The 18,132-nt window shown below is 49.1% G+C and overlaps 1 protein-coding gene across 1 annotated transcript in view; it reads right to left on the reverse strand.

The window, feature by feature from the left end:
* Positions 1-1,190: 1,190 nt before the first annotated feature.
* ngfra (nerve growth factor receptor a (TNFR superfamily, member 16)) overlaps positions 1,191-18,132 on the reverse strand; it is a 39,000-nt gene continuing 22,058 nt past the window's right edge. The window contains exons 4-6 of the mRNA XM_076997011.1: positions 10,135-10,366; positions 9,814-9,980; positions 1,191-5,421 (exon numbers count right to left, since the gene is read on the reverse strand). Coding sequence (XP_076853126.1) covers positions 5,369-5,421; positions 9,814-9,980; positions 10,135-10,366 — 452 coding nt within the window. The 3' untranslated portion in view covers positions 1,191-5,368. The remainder of the gene's footprint in view (positions 5,422-9,813; positions 9,981-10,134; positions 10,367-18,132) is intronic.

An 18,132-nucleotide genomic window follows, 5' to 3' on the forward strand; every position in this document is an offset into this window, starting at 1 on the left:
AGAGAGAGAGAGAATGAGTGAGTTCTCAAAGCTCTCCAGGCTGAGGCTAACTCATTTCTGCAAAGTTTTGCCTCCATAGGTCCACTGTGAGGTAGGTGATGAATCACGGGAATCCTGCAAAAATCATGCTAAGGGCATGTTGAATAATGTTACAGGAGTCACCAAGAAACCCAGGTTAATATCCAAGACTCTCGGTCTGTCTTGACTTGGGTAATGTCAGTGTTGCATGATCATCACACACTTCTTCACACTGAAGAAGAACGTGTGCATGGCAGGATAACATGAAGGAGGTTACTACTCTCCAGAAACCACACTGCTGCCTGTCTGAAATCTGCTCTAAACTACACAGATAAACCAGGAGGCTATTAGAAGATGAAGCCAAAATAAAAACGGTTTTTGGATGTGTTATGTTTGGCAGAAGCTAAACGCAGCATTCCACCATAAGAACTTTGTTCCATATGTTGAGCATGGGTGGAGGGGGCAGTATTATGGTTTGGGACTTTACTGCCTCTCATTTCCAGGATGCTTTTGCCATTATTGATGGACCTATGAATTCTGGGTTGTACCAGGAGAATGTCAGGGTAATTGTGAAATCAAGCACAAATGTTGAGTTATGCTGCAAGACACTTAAGTACACAGGTAAATGTACCAAGACGCAGTTAGAACACGAGAAATTCAACAATTTAGAATTAACCCAGGAATTAACTCATCAGAAATGCTATGCAAACCCATTATAAAAGAGCAACTGAGGGAGTGCATCACCCAAGTGCGTAGATTGGCTCTTCACATGGGTGGGGACCATGCCTGGTGCTGTGTGCGTTCGACTGGGGGTTTGTATGCTAATTCTACACCCCTGACACCATCATCACTGATTTGAAAGTGATTTGAGCCAAAGCTCCTCACACCTGCTGTGCTGCGCTGATGGCCAGTTACCGGAGACATTTGAAGTTTCTGTTCACAAGTGTTCCAGAGAAATGGGATTCAGACAAGAGTTCATTTAATCAGTGCAAGCAAATGTGCTCACATCTGTATCTTCAGTACATCACAATTGCTCCCTTCTTCGTGTGTGTGTGTGTGTGTGTGTGTGTGGAGTTGGGGCTAGGTAAGTCATGTGTATACCTCTTTTACACTGATATAGAGCCTGAATGTATATAAAACGGAGTGTTTTATATATAAGAAAAAGAGGAGACAAGTGGATCATATTTGGTTTTATTCTATTAGAGTATTCGTTTCATTTGTCATTTACATGAGTGTATTGTCATTACAACTTTAGGAAATCTGTAACATTTACACAATGCATTGTACAGTATGGGCTAAGAACAGGCAGCACTCATCCCTATTGGAGGAGCAGGGGGTGGGGAAGGAGGGTCCCCATGGAGACCCGCCCACCCCCGGAGGTCTTCATTTAAGCATGTGGCCTCCTAAAGGAGACTCCTTATCCATCTGAAGGCAGGGAGTGAACGGATCTGTCCGTCGGCGTGGTCTGCTAAACTCCTCCCTTCTTCAGATACTACCATGCTTATTTCGTATGTGATAACCATGACAAAAAGATATCTCTTTGTGTTAGATTTGTATCATTAATCAATGCATAGTATGGCATAGTGTGATGAGAAAGAAACAGTAGATAGAATTATAGAACGGTAGATTTGTGTTTCTGCTTCTTACGCCCTGCCAGGGCCTACGTACAGTCTACAGTAACATGTCCATATGAATGCTTAAGTACACCTCTGTCAAACCTAGAACACTGGATCAACTTTAACCTGGATGTGGTTTACCTGGATAACGACGTAATGTCCTATAATAAACTCTTGACTAAAGAATTAAGAAAACAACAAATAAAGCTGCATATATATTTACACAGACATCAAGCAAATGATAACCCAGATAAAGCAGCTGAGAATGGAGCTTTGTGAACATAGCTCAAAGACACCTGACGTAGTCCACAGGCACTTTGTGGTGCTGGACACTCTCTTTGAGTGCACTAATGCAATCTATTTAAGTTCTACAAAATTAAACTGTTTTTATAAAATACTGCTCTCAAAAGATAAGTCTATTAAACAAAACAATGTTGTCTATAAAAGAAGGAATGAGTAAAAACAAATCGAACTGAAGACAAGATAGAAGAGAGTTAGCGTAAGACATTTTGCATCTGAATATGGGGGTCGGTGTCTTCCACGCTCGCCTGGGCCCCGTGCGGATGCGGGGCTGCACGGCAGCAGTGGCTGATGGGACGCTGTCAGCAGACGTGTGTTAGAGTCTTTGGCACAGCTTGGAGAAGAAACTCTGCCCATGTAAGTGGTCCTCTCTGAGCTTCCCTTCACTGTATTGTCATGATCATATAAGGACATACTTGAAGGGCATAAGCATGTGTGTGCCAGTGGGTCTCTCTCTCTCTCTCTCTCTCTTTTTCTCACTCTCTCTCCTTTCGTCACGATAGGAAAATAAATCGGTTCCCTGGAAAGGTATGATAACTGAAGCCACACCTCCAGCTGCAGCTGCAGCACACCCAGCGGGTGGAGCGGGTGGAGCCGTCATCATTCACAGCAGCAGTCCTCACTGGGATTCCCGCTCCGCGTTCGTTCCACTGTTCACACGAAGGAGACGGCCGTCCTTCCGCAGCAGACGGTAAGCCGTAGAGAAAGAGCTACGTGGGAGGAAGAAGAATACAGGAGCAGGCAAACGAACTCATCGGTCTTCCTCATCCCGTTAAACGCTCGCGAGCAGGCCGCCTCGACAACAAACGCTGTCTGGAGAGCCCCACGGTGGGTGAGGGAGCTGTGAAACGCCTTAAACGCAAAACACACCAGCTGGCTTTCGGGGGGCCAATGGCATGTGCCAGGTTCAGATCTAGCGGAACGCACCCCTAAGAGGGGAGAGGGGTTTAGAAGAGCGCGTCCTGTTGCTCGGCCAGACACAGGGAGAAGCTGCAACACAGACCTGCAGCCAGGCCCAGGTCCGAGACAGCCGTGCAGGGCTGCCTGCTTGCGGCCGCGGGACTGGGATCAGCTGGGTTCACGCCGATGTTTTCCGGCTAGTCCGAGCCCACGTGTGCAGTTAAGCAAATATACAGCGGTTTCAGTATGCAGATATTCAGTGTAGCTTATGTACATGTTGGGATAAGCTTGAGTAGAGGAACCAAAGAAGCAAGCAGTGATGTGGTTGTTACGTAACGTGTGATTAAAAACGTGTGATTAATAACGTGTGATTAATAACGTGTGATTAATGCTCTGGCAGTTTGGGTGCAGTCTGAATACTGGTGATTCTCTCTTGACTCTGAGAGGGTTGTGCTAGACTCCAGGCCCCTCCGAGGTCGTGGAGCTGAGCTCCAGACCAGGAGCGGCAGGTCAGAATGGAGCCCCAGGAGAGCGAACGTACGGTGGGGGAGGTGAAGCTCCTGGCCTGGGGTGATCGCTACCAGAAGTGCTCCACTAATGCCTCCCATATTCACTACAAAGCAGTTCAGCAGGCACATCAAAAATTGAGACCGCATGTGCACACGTGCCACTAAGGCTTTGTTTATACTTGATAAGCCTCTCTAGGGAGGGATGTATTTCTGTATCAGTTGCAACGTGTGTGTGTGTGTGTGTGTCTCTACTCAGTCCCATGATTTCATTCATTAGCTTAATGAAGGACGGATATAGTCCAGAGGAACAGCAGGTGAGTTTAGTTGGATCTGGTTGTTCTGTTGTGGTGTCGGTTGTGTTCGCACTCACACTAAACTGCACTGGCTGGACTTCATCAGCTCTCCACATTCTTTTTGACGGCGTCACTGCCCACCAGTACTGTGACTCAGCATTTCACGCTCCTTAGGTGAACCACGGCCACCCCTACTGCGCACCGACACTCACGAGATCTTCTAACAGGCCACAGGCAGCCCCGCTGACAGACACGGCCTGGATGATTCACCGGGCACGGCGGACACGCTCGGCGTGGTGAAAGAGACACGCGTGGCGGCGAGATGAACACGAGACAGGCAGGGTGAGAGAGTGGTACAAGGAAGAATGATGGAAATCAACAAGATGAATCACTGGGTGCTGAGTAGTGGGCCTCTCAGTGGTGATGTGTGTGTGTGTGTGTGTGTGTGTGTGTGTGTGTGTGTGTGTGTGTGTGTGTGTGTGTATTGATGGGTGTGCTGCATATGGCTTGGCTGAGCAGCGAGACAGCAGCACCCTGCTGGACACAGCGGGTGGAGCAGGTGGACCGGGTGGAGGCCACAAGCATGCACTGAAACTGAGACCTGGGTGGGGCTTGAGGGGAAAGAACAGGGAACATGATGCGTTCTGCGTTTGTGTGTGTGTGTGTGTGTGTGTGTGTGTGTGATATTTGCAGAGAGCGGGCAGAAGAGGGCGGGAGTGCTAAGCACAAAGCTGAGACATTACGAAGGTCAAATGATCAGTAATGTCACCTAGAGCTGTCCACTACTACACCTGCTGACCAGGGATCAGTGCCTCCTCATAGCTGACCATTACGGGGTGAAAACAGTGCTGCCCACAGACCTGCTCCTAAAGGGGGGCATCGGAAAATTTCCCAAACGCCATAATCCACTCAGATTAGAGGAATCTGACCAACACCTCAGTGGTGTTTTTTGTGAGACGAGAAATGTCCATAACAACGGCCCGCTGCATTAGGACGGCCTAATTGTTCGTTCATAACATTGGCACAAAATACACACTGGGCCAGAGCTCCGCCTCCGACCACAGAGCCACGGCCATTACCACGGGATTGGACAAAAACCCCACGGACAGGAGCAGGAAGGCGTGGCCATCAGTCCGCCCAAGCCCCTCCCCCCTCCCCAAATATTCATTTAGTTTGGGTTCATTATTGGGTTGATTATTTGGTAGATACTTTTGTTACCAGAAAACAATGAACATATAGTTTATATATGTGTTAGAATGGACAGTATGGAATGCTATAAGGCCATTTGGAATCAGTTTGTGTTTCTGGATAAACTATAAACTGTATTTGCTTGATGTCTTTTCATTTCCAATGTCACGGAAGTTGAGGTCACGTGAAAGTGCATCTGGAGCTGCTGCGTGAAACCCGATTCAGATCAGAAAACCGCCAAGGACAGCAGCCGCTAGTGTGATCTGGACTGGGCTCCGTCTTTGCGGGGCAGCGACCTTGAAGCGCGCTGTTAATGGTGGTGGCGTTTATACTCCCAGCGTCGGGTGGTTGTAGTCGTGTAAGCCCGGTTAAGTCAGCTGGGTGAGGTCCATACTGGGCATGCTCAGAACCCAGGGCTGGTCCCACGACTACCCCCCCCCCCCCCCCTCCTCATGCAGCTGGGCAGCGCTCCACTCTCCTCCTCACACTTCCTGCTCCCTCGCTCCTTCCTCCTCTGCACGATGTCACTTCCTCCCCCTGCTCCTCATGGCTGTGGGGGGGGAGGGTCAGACTGAGCCCCCCCGTCCACCCTCACCACTAGAGAGAGAGAGATAGAGAGAGGTAGAAGGAAAGGGAGAGATAGGGGTCAGAGAGAGAGAGAAAAATGAGAGAGGGAGAGAGGAAGGGAGAGAGAGAGAGAGAGGGAGGGAGAGTGGAGAATGGAAGGGAGAAATAGAGGGAGAGAGGGAGAGAAAGGGAGAGTTAGCAGTTTACATTGTTCATCAGCATTAAAGCTTTAGCCAGCTTGGCCTGTTTTCTGTTTAATCCCCCTTTTCCCATCATTAGAAAGCTCAGACATGCTGTCTAGTGAATGCAGTTTGAAGTCTTAGTCTTGAAGTGTTTAAGAAGAATTTCACAATTCCTGCATAGAAACACAGATTTCTAATGAGTCTCAAGAGATAAGACACATTACCAAGGGCTCAAACTCTTATTTTAAGCTTAGCATTTTAACGTTCACCTCCTCTCACCTAATGGGGGCTAACTTGAGCTCAAACCTCCCACGACCCCCCCCCCCCACTGGCTCCCCTTCCCCAACAGTTTAACTGCAATCATTACTACATTCAGTGTGACACACAAGCGCCCCATTTTCCCACTAACCCCTCAATCTGTTGTCAATTGTGGGGAGCCATGGAAACGGTTCCGGAATGCAGAGAGCAGCCTTTGATTTGCGTACGTCCCGTTTTTGTGTCTGGATGTCTGCCGGCCCGCGTCGGGGCCTCGGTACCAGAGCACCGTGCTGTATCTCACAACCGCGGGCTGGGTCTGCCATCGCCCCCCTCACCCTGCCACTCTGGGACACCACAGGGGTCTCTCTGTGCCGCCCGCAGGGCCATAACGATGTGTTAACCCACCATAAGACTGTGCAGCTTGGATCGTTAGGTCTCTTTGTAGGAGAACACGACAGTTTAACCTGCATATACCCTGCTGATGAGAACATAGTGGTTCACCCTGTCGAGGAGGAAAAGTTTTCAGATAAGCGAGTAGTTCAGTATGATTGTAGTGCCCTGGGGCTGGTTTCACCCGTAGCACACACACAGATTCAGTGCAGTTAATCCTGGAGCAAAACAAAAGTGAATTTGTAAAGCAGCATAAAGAAATGAGAGAGAGAGGGAGAGAGAGAGAGGCATAGCCCCAGGTCCCTGTAGAGAGACGGAGGGAGAGATGGAGGGAATGATGGATGACCGAATGATGCTGAAAATGAGCTCGGAGGAATGAGGTTCAGAGGACAACAAACAGGAATGAAGAAATATAAAGAGGAGGAGAAAGGTGAGAGAAAGGGAGATGGGGAGAGGGGGGATAGAGGGAGAGATGGAAGGAGATATAGGGAGAGAAAGAGAGGGGTGGGGAGGGATGGGGAGGGGGGGAGAAAGACAGAGAGTCTTGTTGGGTTTCTGGATGATGGCTCTGTGTGTGGAATGAGGATTAGTGCCCGGGTCATGCTCAAAGAAGCAAAGAACTGGATAGAACACTTAAAAAAATTAAAGACCCTTTAAACTACACCCCCCGCCCCCATGTGATACTCATTCTGCTTCCCCTGATTCCTTGCACCACAAAAAGGCGGGGGGGGGGGTTCCAAGGGGGGGGGGGGGGGGGGGGCACCCTGGGTTGATCTAGTTAACGGGAGCAGGAAGACGAAGCTGGGGTCTGTCTCCTCTCCACGTCCTGCACTTTCAACCCATTTTGATTTTGCTGAATGTGCACGTGAACGGCCATTTTCCTTGGTGGCCTTGGTGCTAAGCACAAGTGTCATGTGACCTGATCCATCTGAAAAAAAACCTCCCCGGTCCAAAATGAGAATAAGAGCAGGATGAGTCAGACTGACACGTGAGTGTGGAGCTCCATGGGGAACCTGCAGGAGGGGCCGTGATGTAGCCGCCCTGGTGTCCGCCTTCCAGTGGAATAAACTCATCCACACGTCAGACGAATGATTCATGACTTATGAGATCAAGTTGAGATGCGAAAGGATGCGCTAATTTTAGAGATTTACTGAACATATTCATATCACCCTTGGGTGCTCTAACGAGTTGCCAGTAGTAGTATGACTATGACTAACTCCCACCCTCCACAAACACACACACACACACACACACACACACACACACACACACACACACACACACACACACTGCATGTGGTGAGACTGAGCTTTAATGGCTTCCATTACAGCAGCAACAGACATTTTTGCCCAATGCTAATTAGAAGCCATTAAACAAATTTCAAGCAGCCCCTGGGACAGCAGCAACCCTGGGATTTCTCACCAAACACACACTAACGAGCCAATCAGACACCCAAACGCTTTGGTCCAAACACATACTAACGAGCCAATCAGAGACCCAAACGCTTGGGTCCAAACACACACCGTGATTGCCAAAAAACTGTCATATACGTAATAATGAAGGCTCAGTTATTTATGGTATGCTCACAAATGGAGAAATGTAAGAGAAATACGAACCTCTATGTGAGCTTACGTTAGAACATGCCTGAGTGTCCACCATCCCAGTATCGCATTTCCACCGGTAACCTGTGACAGACTGGAATCCAGTCTCAATACCGTAAACCATACTGGTGCTGATCTTGGTGGCTTGGGTCACATGACTGTTGATGTTGTCTGGGTCTTTCCAAGCTTGTGTGAAAGTTCAGACAATAATAGCTGATGAATGATGTGCATACACGTGTGTATCAGAGGAGTCAGAAGTGCTTATCTGGCATCGGCTGCCGCTGTTTATGGCCTGTGTGTGCACCGCCGCTTCTCAGAGGGCCCGACCTGGTCCCAGTCTACAGGACCCGTACTGGGTTGGAATGATGACCCTGCAGATCTGGTCAACTTAAGAGGGAATATCTCTTTCATTTCATACAAGAGAGCAGGAATAATTTGCCTATCGAGGCATGTGTGTGTGTGTATGTGTGTGTGTGTGTGTGTGTGTGTGTGTGTGTGTGTGTGTGTGTGTGTGTGTATGTGCATGTGCATGTGTGGGTGTGGGTGTGCACAGATGCTTAAGCTTGTACATTCTTGTATGTGCACTCAGTCTCAGAGAACCATTTATTCGCTACAAACATTGTGTAGGTGTGCTGTCTTTAAAGTCAAGTTAATCTATCATCGTGTACAATGTGTCTGTCATCCTCAAGCTGTTCATCAGTGGGTTCATCAGTGGTCCAAACACACCCACCCCAGCAGAGCACATCCACCCTAGCAGAACACACTCATCCTAGCAGAACACAGCCGGGCCAGCAGAACACAGCCGGGCCAGCAGAACGCCCACCCCAGTGGTGAGGCACATGTAACCACATGGACATCCTCCAGCAACACTACAGCGTCTGGAAGAGTTTATAGCAGCTGTCCCAGAAGGTGACTTCTGATTTGTGACTTCTGATGTTTGTTCCCAGAAAGTGCACGTGTGAAGGTGTAATCAGACCCTTCCAGCACGCCCTGCTGTAACCAGCGCAGGTACACGGTGGGCATGGGGAAGCAGGTAGTGTGTGCGAGTGTGTTTCAAGAGCAGCTGCTGCAGAAGCACTCGGAGAGACACAGGAAGCAGTGAAAACCCTAGGGCCCTTACCTTGGCAAGACGAGAGGGACAGAGAGGGAGGGATGGAGGAAAGAATAGAACACGACATAGAACACTCAGAACAGAAACAGGAAGAACAGACAGATGGATACTGGCAAGACAGCGGAAGACTGTGTGTGTGTGTGTGTGTGTGTGTGTGTGTGCGCGCGCGCGTGTGCGTGTGTGTTAGAGAGAGAGAAAGATGTCAGTATTGTATAAGTAGTCTAGTCTGCCCCTACATCTTTGTGCCTCTTGTCTCTCTCTCTCTCTCTCTCTCTCTCTCTCTCTCTCTCTCTCTGTCTTTCTTTCTCTTGCTTGCTTGTACAATCATTCTTTCCAGAAAGCACCCATCATGCATTGCTGTGCAGTGGAATCTGTCTAAACTCCCAATGTCTATCAGATCCCCTCCCTGAAGGAAGAATCATTGTCTTCTTGTCTGCTAACTGGAAACTTTGGAACTTTGGAACTGAACACGATGGAACTGAATGTATGGGAAGGTGAGTGGGTGGAGCCCTGCTGGCCCCGCCTCTCACCCCAGACCTGTGAGGTATGGTCCAAGCACACAGATAGTGGAGCTATCACAAGGCTGAGAACCGCAAACACTGTAATGGCAACCGTCGTGATGGCGACCATCGTGATGCACAAACATCTGGAATGATGAAGATGAGAAGGTGGTGATATATCCCATATCAAATGATACGAATCCCATTGCACCTGGGTCTCTAGAAGGCAGGACGCGTAGTGAAGGCAGCGAAGCGGCCAGGCCGGACCCTGGACCCCGGACCCCAGACCCCAGACTCAGGACCCCGGACCCCAGACCCCAGACCCAGGACCCCAGACCCCAGACTCAGGACCCAGGACCCCGGACCCCGGGTGCTCTTACCGATCTGCTCGGGCGCGTGCACCTGCGGCTGCTGCTCCTGCAGACTCTGGCTGTCCACGGAGATGCCACTGTCACTGTGGAGCTTCTCGCCCTCCGGAGACGGAGTCTGATTGGCCATCGCTGCCCGATTGTTGGCCGCCTGCTTGTTTTGCTTGCAGCTGTTCCATCTGGGTTATGCGCACACACACACACACACACACACACACACACACACACACACACACACACACACACACACACGACATAGAGAGAGAAGCGATAAGTGGAGATACTAATGTCTTTGGTTTCTGTGCTCAAGGCTCGGCGTCATGGCCACCCCACCTCTTAAAGATGACGTAGGCCAACACGCCCACCAGCACGGCTGCCAGGATGGAGCAGTAGATGGGGATGAGGTTCTCGTTGAAGCCGGTGCCGATGAAGTGGGGCGAGCCGGGCTTGGCCGTAGTGCTCTCCTCGTTGGGCCCGGGGCCTCGCGACACGTCTCCCTCCTCCCTTGGTGGCAGGGACACGTCCACAGAGCAGGTGGGAGACGCCATGGTGGGTGCCAGTGGATCTGGGGACGGGAGAGCAGAGAGGGAGGGGTTAGGGAGGGAGGGGTTAGGGAGGGAGGGGTCAGGGAGGGAGTGGTTAGGGAAGGAGGGGTTAGGGAGGGAGGGGTTAGGGAGGGAGTGGAGCAGGGAGCGAGTGGAGCAGGGAGGGAGGGGTTAGGGAAGGAGGGGTTAGGGAGGGAGGGGTTAGGGAGGGAGTGGAGCAGGGAGGGAGTGGTTAGGGTCGTTTCGCCAGCACAGACACTCAACAATCTTGAAGTTGAGGCTCCAGGTTGGGTTTCAGGCCTCTTGTGCAGATGTTTGTGCTGCTGTCAGCTGAGTTCTGTTCTGGTGGGTTCTGGTGAGGCAGGACCTTCTAAAGCCAAGTCGCTCGCCGCCTTCTCCTCTCTCTCTGCCTTCACTTCTGTGCACTAATACGGTGACGTCCACCATACATGTACACACACGTGCACGCCTACACGTCTACAAACGCACGTATTTAACTTCCGTTCACATGGAAACCACTTTGCAGCCTGGGGAATGTTTGGGGGCTCATTATCACTTGCAGTGTTGACAGCGATTTGTGTCAGGAAGGTGACCTGTCACCTCCAGGAGCCCAGATCTCGCCATAATGATCTCCCCATGCAGGGCCAACTGCACACACACACACACACACACACACACACACACACACACACACACACACAATAGTATATAGTAAATTTTGTCACAGATGAGAGGAGATAAATTGCTTTCCAGGGGTTGTAGCCAAAGCCTGTTTTTCTCTGCTGTCTAATACAGACCACACACACACACACACACACACACCCATCACCTTATCTATAGAATACCGCTTGACATGCTGGCCATCTTAAGTCTAGAGGTATCGACCCTTCACAGCTGAGAGCCACCGATGTGTCAGCAGGTCTCTTCCTCTCTCCCTTTATCTCTCTTTCTCACTCTGCCTCTCCCTGTCTCCCTCTCCATCACTCTATCTCCCACCTGTCTGTCCTGTTTACCTCTTTCTTACTCTCTGTTGCAATGTCTCTCTCTCTCACTCTGTCATTAATATTTTAGAGTAGTGTAGCAGACAAAAAATCTGATACAATATAATAGATTTTTATTTCAGTAGAAAATGCATCATTAAATGAACAGGGTTAATCTGTTGTTCAGTGATACTGCGTGTTGCAGGAGGGTATGATGGGATTGTGTGATGTAGGGGGTATGATGGGATTGTGTGATGTAGGGGGTATGATGGGATTGTGTGATGTAGGGGGTATGATGGGATTGTGTGATGTAGGGGGGTATGATGGGATTGTGTGATGTAGAGGGGGGGTATGATGGGATTGTGTGATGTAGGGGGGTATGATGGGATTGTGTGATGTAGGGGGTATGAAGGGATTGTGTGATATAGGGGGTATGATGGGATTGTGTGATATAGGGGGTATGATGGGATTGTGTGATGTAGGGGGTATGATGGGATTGTGTGATGTAGAGGGGTATGATGGGATTGTGTGATGTAGGAGGGTATGATGGGAATGTGTGATGTAGGGGGGTATGATGGGATTGTGTGATGTAGGGGGGTATGATGGGATTGTGTGATGAAGGGGGTATGATGGGATTGTGTGATGTAGGGGGGTATGATGGGATTGTGTGATATAGGGGGTATGATGGGATTGTGTGATGTAGGGGGTATGATGGGATTGTGTGATGTAGGGGGGGTATGATGGGATTGTGTGATGTAGGGGGTATGATGGGATTGTGTGATGTAGGGGGTATGATGGGATTGTGTGATGTAGGGGGTATGATGGGATTGTGTGATGTAGGGGGTATGAAGGGATTGTGTGATGTAGGGGGGTATGATGGGATTGTGTGATGTAGGAGGGTATGATGGGAATGTGTGATGTAGGGGGTATGATGGGATTGTGTGATGTAGGGGGTATGAAGGGATTGTGTGATGTAGGGGGTATGATGGGATTGTGTGATGTAGGGGGTATGATGAGATTGTGTGATGTAGGGGGGGTATGATGGGATTGTGTGATGTAGGGGGTATGAAGGGATTGTGTGATGTAGGGGGTATGATGGGATTGTGTGATGTAAGGGGGTATGATGGGATTGTGTGATGTAGGGGGGTATGATGGGATTGTGTGATGTAGGGGGGGTATGATGGGATTGTGTGATGTAGGGGGTATGATGGGATTGTGTGATGTAGGGGGTATGATGGGATTGTGTGATGTAGGGGGGGGTACGATGGGATTGTGTGATGTAGGGGGTACGATGGGATTGTGTGATGTAGGGGGTACGATGGGATTGTGTGATGTAGGGGGTATGATGGGATTGTGTGATGTAGGGGGTATGATGGGATTGTGTGATGGGATTGTGTGATGTAGGGGGTATGATGGGATTGTGTGATGTAGGGGGGTATGATGGGATTGTGTGATGTAGAGGGGGGGTATGATGGGATTGTGTGATGTAGGGGGGTATGATGGGATTGTGTGATGTAGGGGGTATGAAGGGATTGTGTGATATAGGGGGTATGATGGGATTGTGTGATATAGGGGGTATGATGGGATTGTGTGATGTAGGGGGTATGATGTGATTGTGTGATGTAGAGGGGTATGATAGGATTGTGTGATGTAGGAGGGTATGATGGGAATGTGTGATGTAGGGGGGTATGATGGGATTGTGTGATGTAGGGGGGTATGATGGGATTGTGTGATGTAGGAGGGGTATGATGGGATTGTGTGATGTAGGGGGTATGATGGGATTGTGTGATGTAGGGGGTATGATGGGATTGTGTGATGTAGGGGGGTATGATGGGATTGTGTGATGTAGGGGGTATGATGGGATTGTGTGATGTAGGGGGTATGATGGGATTGTGTGATGTAGGGGGGTATGATGGGATTGTGTGATGTAGAGGGGGGGTATGATGGGATTGTGTGATGTAGGGGGGTATGATGGGATTGTGTGATGTAGGGGGTATGATGGGATTGTGTGATGTAGGGGGTATGATGGGATTGTGTGATGTAGGGGGTATGATGGGATTGTGTGATGAAGGGGGTATGATGGGATTGTGTGATGTAGAGGGGTATGATGGGATTGTGTGATATAGGGGGGTATGATGGGATTGTGTGATGTAGGGGGTATGATGGGATTGTGTGATGTAGGGGGGTATGATGGGATTGTGTGATGAAGGGGGTACGATGGGATTGTGTGATGTAGGGGGTATGATGGGATTGTGTGATGTAGGGGGTATGATGGGATTGTGTGATGTAGGGGGTATGATGGGATTGTGTGATGTAGGGGGGTATGATGGGATTGTGTGATGAAGGGGGTATGATGGGATTGTGTGATGTAGGGGGTATGATGGGATTGTGTGATGTAGGGGGTATGATGGGATTGTGTGATGTAGGGGGTATGATGGGATTGTGTGATGAAGGGGGTATGATGGGATTGTGTGATGTAGAGGGGTATGATGGGATTGTGTGATATAGGGGGGGTATGATGGGAATGTGTGATGTAGGGGGGTATGATGGGATTGTGTGATGTAGGGGGGTATGATGGGATTGTGTGATGTAGGAGGGGTATGATGGGATTGTGTGATGTAGGGGGTATGATGGGATTGTGTGATGTAGGGGGGTATGATGGGATTGTGTGATGTAGGGGGGTATGATGGGATTGTGTGATGTAGGGGGTATGATGGGATTGTGTGATGTAGGGGGTATGATGGGATTGTGTGATGTAGGGGGGTATGATGGGATTGTGTGATGTAGAGGGGGGGTATGATGGGATTGTGTGATGTAGGGGGGTATGATGGGATTGTGTGATGTAGGGGGTATGATGGGATTGTGTGATGTAGGGGGTATGATGGGATTGTGTGATGTAGGGGGTATGATGGGATTGTGTGATGAAGGGGGTATGATGGGATTGTGTGATGTAGAGGGGTATGATGGGATTGTGTGATATAGGGGGGGTATGATGGGATTGTGTGATGTAGGGGGTATGATGGGATTGTGTGATGTAGGGGGGTATGATGGGATTGTGTGATGAAGGGGGTACGATGGGATTGTGTGATGTAGGGGGTATGATGGGATTGTGTGATGTAGGGGGTATGATGGGATTGTGTGATGTAGGGGGTATGATGGGATTGTGTGATGTAGGGGGGTATGATGGGATTGTGTGATGAAGGGGGTATGATGGGATTGTGTGATGTAGGGGGTATGATGGGATTGTGTGATGTAGGGGGTATGATGGGATTGTGTGATGTAGGGGGTATGATGGGATTGTGTGATGAAGGGGGTATGATGGGATTGTGTGATGTAGAGGGGTATGATGGGATTGTGTGATATAGGGGGGGTATGATGGGATTGTGTGATGTAGGGGGTATGATGGGATTGTGTGATGTAGGGGGGTATGATGGGATTGTGTGATGAAGGGGGTATGATGGGATTGTGTGATGTAGGGGGTATGATGGGATTGTGTGATGTAGGGGGTATGATGGGATTGTGTGATGTAGGGGGTATGATGGGATTGTGTGATGTAGGGGGGGGGTATGATGGGATTGTGTGATGTAGAGGGGTATGATGGGATTGTGTGATATAGGGGGGGTATGATGGGATTGTGTGATGAAGGGGGTATGATGGGATTGTGTGATGTAGGGGGTATGATGGGATTGTGTGATGTAGGGGGTATGAGGGGATTGTGTGATGTAGGGGGTATGATGGGATTGTGTGATGTAGAGGGGTATGATGGGATTGTGTGATATAGGGGGGGGGTATGATGGGATTGTGTGATGTAGGGGGTATGATGGGATTGTGTGATGTAGGGGGTATGATGGGATTGTGTGATGTAGGGGGGGGGTATGATGGGATTGTGTGATGTAGAGGGGTATGATGGGATTGTGTGATATAGGGGGGGTATGATGGGATTGTGTGATGTAGGGGGTATGATGGGATTGTGTGATGTAGGGGGTATGAGGGGATTGTGTGATGTAGGGGGTATGATGGGATTGTGTGATGTAGGGGGGTATGATGGGATTGTGTGATATAGGGGGTATGATGGGATTGTGTGATGTAGGGGGTATGATGGGATTGTGTGATGTAGGGGGGTATGATGGGATTGTGTGATGTAGGGGGTATGATGGGATTGTGTGATGTAGGGGGGTATGATGGGATTGTGTGATGAAGGGGGTATGATGGGATTGTGTGATGTAGGGGGGGTATGATGGGATTGTGTCATGAAGGGGGTATGATGGGATTGTGTGATGTAGGGGGGTATGATGGGATTGTGTGATGTAGGGGGTATGATGGGATTGTGTGATGTAGGGGGGTATGATGGGATTGTGTGATGTAGGAGGGTATGATGGGATTGTGTGATGTAGGGGGGGTATGATGGGATTGTGTGATGTAGGAGGGGTATGATGGGATTGTGTGATGTAGGGGGTATGATGGGATTGTGTGATGTAGGGGGGTATGATGGGATTGTGTGATGTAGGGGGTATGATGGGATTGTGTGATGTAGGGGGGTATGATGGGATTGTGTGATGTAGGGGGGTATGATGGGATTGTGTGATGTAAGTGTGCAGGGCAGGATTGCATATTGTGGTGGAATCATGGCATTCATCCATATATGCATCTATGCCACTGGCTTGCTCACTCCTGTTCCTTTAACAGACCAGCCAGACAGCTGAGGAGAGAAGGGACATTTCTTCAACCCCCTCCGTCTCCTCTTTCAGTCGCGACATTTTCAGGGTTTGTTGCCAACTCTTTACTCGCTCGTTAACCCTTGGCTAGGCAGTTTCTTTAATAAGGGCTCCGTCTATGGGGCTGGTCACTGGCTGGCCGCTGCTGGAGGGGTTGGGGGCCCTGTCCCGTTTCACAGACCCCACCTACATAATGCTCCCTTTATCTCGCCTGCTGCATCTCAGCACGCCTGTCACAGACACTCACACGCTCACTGTCCCTCTCTGTGCCTCTCATCCTGTGTGTGTGTGTGTGTGTGTGTGTGTATATGTGTGTGTGTGTGTGTGTGTGTGTGTGTGTGTGTGGGGGGGGGGGGTGTCTGCATGAACATGATAAGCATAATGAAGGGGAGAAAAAGAGAAGGAATATGGGGCAGGTGAAGGAGTAAATGGACAGGAGCAGTCCTACACACACACACACACACACGTGCACACACACACACACACACACACACACACACACACACACACACACACACGTGCACACACACACACACACGCGCGCGCACACACATGCACACATACACACATGTACACACACACACACACACACACACACACACACACACACACACACACACACACACACACACATAGGTAGGCACAGTCTGCATTTAACACACACACACAGCTCAGCCTCATGGCTCACTGTCTGCTAGGACAGTCTACTAGAAGACAGGAGCACCAGAAAGAAAGGAATCAAGAGCTCAACAAAGGGCCCTAGCCCGTTAAACAGAGAGCCCTAGCTTTGGAGTCATTTCCATGCCAAAATTAGGAGGTGCAAAAACACAGGGTGAAAAACATAAACGTGCACATTTAAATATTTTGCAAGCATAAATATTCAACTCGTGAGCGTAAATGTGAAAGCCGTGAGCACAGAAAGATGAATTTCGTGCGCATTTGTGTGCATGCTCAAAAGTCTTTTTTCATGTTTTTCCCTTCTCAGTTTTATGACAGTGCTCGCGCGACAAGCACATTTGCTTCAGCTCTTATTTGCACGAGTTTTGACAAGGGGTGTTTTTGGCACTTTAGGGCAGGGGCCCCACTTTTGGGGCGATCTCATGGTTTCTTTCAGTGAATGCTATTGGCTTCTGGTTTTGTGACTGACAGTACAGTCTTTTCAGAATATGGCGGAACACGATGACCATAGACAGACTAGTTACCTACCCACCTAGTAAAAAATTTAGGTTGATCTAACTTATAATTATAAGTTATAATTTAATAGACAAATATATATTTCCCAAAACTGTCTATAATTTAATAGACAGTTTTGGTACTTAACATGTAATACCTATGATAAGTTTTACTTACGTGGTCAAGGATTTTTGTACTGATGCATGAAGTGGTTCAAACACAAACGCGCACGAAATTCATCTTTCTGTGCTCACGACTTTCACATTTTTGTTCGCAAGTTGAATATTTACGCTTGCGAAATATTTAAATGTGCATGTTTATGTTTTTCGCATTGTGTTTTTGTGCCCCCTAGTTTTGGCACAGAAATAGTGTGTATATAGTAGCGTGTGTCAAACCCTAGACGTCAGATTGGCATGTATGTCAACCAAAATACAACCGTCAGTGCAGATGGCCGATAACCTGTCATTCATCCACTACTTTTTAATGTCATACAATCTACCCACACTTCCTTCGCAAAATCCCGGACTTTGAAATTCCCCCCGGACATTTTTTAGGTCTCAAAAGTAGGACATGTCCGGGAAAAAGAGGACGTCTGGTCACCCTAATTAAACAGAGAGCCCTAGCCTGTTAAACAGAGGGCCCTATCCCATTAAACAGAGGGCCCTAACCTATTAAACAAAGAGCCCTAGCCTGTTAATCAGAGGGCCCTAACCCATTAAACATAGGGCCCTAGCCTGTTAAACAGAGGGCCCTAACCCATTAAACAGAGGGCCCTAACCCATTAAACATAGGGCCCTAGCCTGTTAAACAGAGGGCCCTAACCCATTAAACAAAGGGCCCTAGTCTGTTAAACAGAGGGCCCTAACCCATTAAACATAGGGCCCTAGCCTGTTAAACAGTGGGCCCTAACCCATTAAA

Source organism: Brachyhypopomus gauderio, chromosome 2 (assembly GCF_052324685.1).
Source record: "Brachyhypopomus gauderio isolate BG-103 chromosome 2, BGAUD_0.2, whole genome shotgun sequence".
Lineage (NCBI taxonomy): Eukaryota > Metazoa > Chordata > Actinopteri > Gymnotiformes > Hypopomidae > Brachyhypopomus > Brachyhypopomus gauderio.